We start from the raw sequence: 4,757 nt of genomic DNA, 5'->3' as shown, positions 1-4,757 counted from the left end.
AGACGAGCTACCACCGTCATACTAAAAAAATTAAAAAAATAGGAAAAAAGTTTAAACTAACAATAAGTCTCTGTGACGGGAATATCCGTCACAAATTTGTGATGGGTCAAGTAACACTCATTTGGATAAATAAGATAAAAATAAAAGTGTCTAGAGAATCACAAATGACTTGTCTTTATCTACGCAAATGAGGTTTATTTATATTAGCCGTCACAAATGAGAATTTGTGATTACTTAATTATAGGACACCAACCAAATATTTGTCAAAAGTCAGCAACCTGCTTACTTTGAATATATGTATCCAAAAACAAAAAAACAAAAAAAAACAAAATGGCTAACAGCTCAACATACCAAAATTACTAAAACAAAAAAAAAAACAATAAAACACCTTCAATAATTAATCACCAACTAATCTCCTTACTTAGTTTTCCAACCCAACCTCCTCCCCATCTTCTTGTTTTTCTCCTTCATTTTCTTGTACAGATCATATCTTAACTTAAAATGTCATTCCAAACAAACTTATCACACTTATTCTTTTTATCTTTATTATTATTATTCCTTAATTCTTTCTCATTATGTCAATCTAATTCACCTCAAAACATCCAAGTAGTTTATCCTTATTCATCACCCCCGTTAATCCCGCCGTCACTCCCTCCACCACCGCTGCTGCAACCTCTGCCGCCACCTCCTTCTCTGCCGTCGAAGAAATCAACGTCGAAGAAGACGATAGCGACTGCGATTGGTGTGACAGCCGCAAGCACTTTGGTCGCGGCTGCCTTGCTGTTCTTCGTGTGCACCAGATATGGTGGGCACACGAAGAAGGCTGGAAGCGGCCACGAGCGTGTGAACCCGTACGCCGCCAGACCGGCTGCAGGGAGTTTGCAGCCGGTGTCGGAGACGCAATTTACTAGGTTTGATGGGAATATTAAAGGGTTGATAGTTGATGAGGATGGATTGGATGTTCTGTATTGGAGGAAACTCGAAGGTAGCCAAAGGAAAAGCGGTCCTTTTCATAAGGAAGTGTTTAATAATAATAATATTAATAAACCGCCAAGCGGAAGAAGGAATATTCCACGTGGAAAATCGTCGTCGTCTTCTTCTAACAAACAAATACATCCAAAAGATGATCAGAAGGCCAAGTTGCTTGATTCAAAACTCCCTTCTTCTAGTGATAGAGTTAAAGAAGAGCGTGTACTTAACGATTCACATGATACTCAAATAGTTTCGAGACAGCCAAGTCATGTGGTTGCTGCGTTGCCACCGCCGCCGCCACCACCACCACTTCCACCACAAAAGAAAGCAGCCCCGCCAGTTCCACTTAGGAAAGGACCAGCGCCACCACCTCCGCCAGCCAAGGGAGGTTCAGGATCAGGGTCCTCGTCAAGGCCGCCGGCAGCACCAAAGGGATCAGCAAGTGTGTATGGCGTTGTGGAAGTGTCGGCTTTAGGTGTGGATGGTGTATTGGAAGATAAGAATGATCACGTCAAATTGAAGCCGTTGCATTGGGAAAAAGTCAACGTTGCTAATAGGGATCATTCAATGGTTTGGGACAAACTTGATCGCGGCTCATTTCAGTAAGTTCACATTACTTTAATTGCTGTATTTTACTGTTCTATAGGCTCCCCTTTCATTTTTAGTCCACATTATGAATCTCGGCAGAAAAATAGTGTGAACGGACTAGCTTATAAGTAAGTGGGTTACTCGTCAGATCACCAATTTCTTTAGGATGAAACCTTACTTGCTTGTGAGCGGGAAGTCCATTAATCCGAGGTTTCAAATTAAAAGACAACAATGACAATGAAACTAAATGGTGTTAAGTGTATGAGGGAAAAGGTTGATCTTTCATTCATGCCAATCATGGTTTAAGTAGGAGTACAACGCAATCGTAATCTCGCAATACAAGGCAAGAATATCGGAATAGCTATAACCATAAGATATGCTAAACAATAATATTCTAAATGATATTCTAAATAATATATTTCCCTAATACCCCCCTCAAGCTGGAGCGTGAAGGTCGAGAACGCCTAGCTTGCGGAGAAGAGTAAGGAATTGCGGTGCACCCAAAGCTTTAGTGAAAATATCGGCCAATTGGGACGTAGTAGAGACATGAGCGGTAGTGATCAATCCATCAATAATAGCATCACGAATGAAATGGCAATCAATTTCAATGTGCTTTGTTCGTTCGTGATAAACGGGGTTTCGGGCAAGGTCGATGGCAGACTTGCTGTCGGAGAACACTGCCATAGGGCTCGTGAGAGTGATGTCAAAATCGAGAAGGAGGCTCTTTAGCCATTTCAATTCACAGACAATGTTGGCCATAGAGCGATATTCAGCTTCGGCCGGCGACAATGAAACCGTGGTTTGTTTTTTCGTTTTCCACGAGACCGGAGAGCCGCCAAGAAAAATGAACCATCCTGTGACGGACCTTCTTGAAGTCGGACATCCCCCGTAATCTGAGTCACACCAACCGGAAATAGACAGAGTACTATCAGCACGGAGTAAGATACCTTGACCCGGGCTACCCTTGAGATAGCGAACAACCCGTAATGCCGCGGACATATGTTCTTCACGTGGCTGATGTAGGAACCGGAAATAGACAGAGTACTATCAGCATCAGCTAGCCTTTCTAAATAATATATTTCCCTAATAAATGGCCTCGTAGTTTTAATTTCTATCTTTACTATAGCCTCTGTATTTCTTTACTGAAAAGTGTTTCTTCTCGTCAATTACGTGAGTAGCATACAATGGAGTAATTATGTTGTTGATATTGCTATTCTTTTGATTAAGTTCAAAGTTGAAACTGGATTATGATTCACTTATTCTTATAATTATTTGTTTTGATAGGTACAATGGTGACATGATGGAAGCACTCTTTGGCACAATTGCTACAAATCGAAAATCACCTAAGGATAACAACACTAATGCGCCAAACCCAGCTTCCAAAATCTTCATTTTAGATTCCCGGCGTTCCCAAAACATAGCCATTGTGATTCGCTCTCTAAACACCTCTAGACAAGAATTGATTGATGGGTTATTAGAAGGAAGAGGCCTAAACATAGAAACCCTCGAGAAACTAACAAGAATGGCTCCTACCAATGAGGAAACATCTCAAATCCTTGCATTTATTGGTGAAGTAGAAAGGCTAGCTGATGCTGAATCCTTCCTATACCGCCTTTTGAAGGCAATTCCCTCAGCTTTCTCCCGGGTTAATGCATTGCTTTTTAGACACACCAATGGCTCCGAGATTCAACAATTGAAGGATACTCTTCACACAGTTGATTCTGCTTGTACTGAGCTTCGTAGCCGTGGAGTGTTCTTGAAGCTTCTAGAAGCTATCCTAAAAGCCGGAAACAGATTGAATGCTGGGACCACAAGAGGGGATGCCAAGGCATTCAACCTGACTGGACTGAGAAAACTTTCAGACTATAAGAGTAGTGATGGAAAGACTACATTGCTTCATTTTGTTGTCCATGAGGTTGTTAGGAATGAAGGAAGACGGTGTGTTATGAACCGAAACAATAGCCTATCTCGGAGTAGCAGTCAAAAGAACCCGAGTGCTACTGAACCATCAAATTTGAAAGAGGAGCAAGAGAGGGAGTTTCTGAAATTAGGCCTCCCTGTTGTTGGAGGATTAAGTTCGGAATTTACAAATGTCAAAAAAGCCGCCATGATTGATTATGACACTATGGTGAATATCACTACTTCTCTAGGAGACCGAATTGCAGAAACTAGAAAAATTGTATTACAGATTGGAACTAATAGTGGAAAGGGAGAGTTCATCGCGGAGATGAAAGAATTTCTCGGAGAAGCAGAACGTGAGGTGAATGACTTCAAAGAAGAACAAACTCGGGTTATGGAGTTCGTGAAGAAGACAACAATGTATTATCAATCAGGAGGATTTAAAGAGAAGCAGCCACTTCAAATGTTTGCCATAGTAAAAGATTTTCTAGGAATGGTTGATAACGCTTGTATTGATATAACCCGGAGTTTGCAAAAGAAGAAAGGTAATTCATCTGGTGGCGGGCCCTCGGCGTCGCCTTCATCTCCTACATCGCCACCGTCGCCTGATGTATTAAGGACTCGTGTGACATTTCCAAGATTGCCGGATCATTTCTTGTCCGAAAAATCAACTGAATGCGATACGGATGATGATTGATGATCAGGACTGATGTACATAGCAGAGCAAGTATATAGGGCCCTTTTTTCTCCATGTAATTTGAGATGTTAAGATCACAGATGAATCTTGAGTTAATTTGTTTTTAGTTTTTCAAATTATCACAGATAGAAGGCGCAAAGAAAACAGCTTCTATACCTGTAAGTTTAGCTAGGAATTAGTTTTTATCTTATGAATATCATAATTTTGTTTCATTTAGGACAGAGTGTCCTAGTTATAAAGATGTAAACGATCAACTTTTATCAATTTGGTTATTTTATAAATTAGATTTCATGATCAAGTACTCTTGACACAAAGATAATTATGACCATCCAATCGATGCAAGGAGCAGCATTTCCCATGAAATGCATTTGCTACAAAATGGAGGAATTTGTTTAACTGCTCCCCTTGGTTACACGTAAATGTTAGTAAATAACATGTAAAACGGGCTTAATCAAATTGACATTTTACCACTAATTAGAAATTTTCACATGATTCCAAACTCCAAAGTCTTAATGACTTCAGTTCTTGATCAAGTTCCAATCTTGTCAATTTGATTCAGTCCGTTTTACATGTAATTTAACATTTACCCACATTATGATTT

At 40.2% G+C, this 4,757-nt stretch overlaps 1 protein-coding gene across 1 annotated transcript; it reads left to right on the top strand.

Moving 5' to 3' along the window:
- Nucleotides 1-392: 392 nt before the first annotated feature.
- LOC141623789 (formin-like protein 4) lies at nt 393-4,278 on the top strand. The gene is made up of 2 exons (XM_074439937.1): nt 393-1,574; nt 2,845-4,278. Exons 1-2 carry the CDS (start codon nt 502-504, stop codon nt 4,154-4,156), a joined length of 2,385 nt encoding a protein of 794 aa, XP_074296038.1. The 5' UTR covers nt 393-501; the 3' UTR covers nt 4,157-4,278.
- The last annotated feature ends 479 nt before the right edge of the window (nt 4,279-4,757 follow it).

The sequence above is a fragment of the Silene latifolia genome, chromosome X, assembly GCF_048544455.1.
Source record: "Silene latifolia isolate original U9 population chromosome X, ASM4854445v1, whole genome shotgun sequence".
NCBI lineage: Eukaryota > Viridiplantae > Streptophyta > Magnoliopsida > Caryophyllales > Caryophyllaceae > Silene > Silene latifolia.
The sequence above is the reverse complement of the archived record's forward strand: the minus strand, read 5'-3'. Positions and strand labels throughout refer to the sequence as shown.

Excerpts from the sequence above, each read along its gene's own strand:
- LOC141623789 (XM_074439937.1), top strand. The coding sequence starts at position 502 with ATGTCATTCCAAACAAACTTATCACACTTATTCTTTTTATCTTTATTA. Across the intron at positions 1,575-2,844 it reads CTTGATCGCGGCTCATTTCA|GTACAATGGTGACATGATGG; the intron begins GTAAGTTCACAT and ends TTGTTTTGATAG.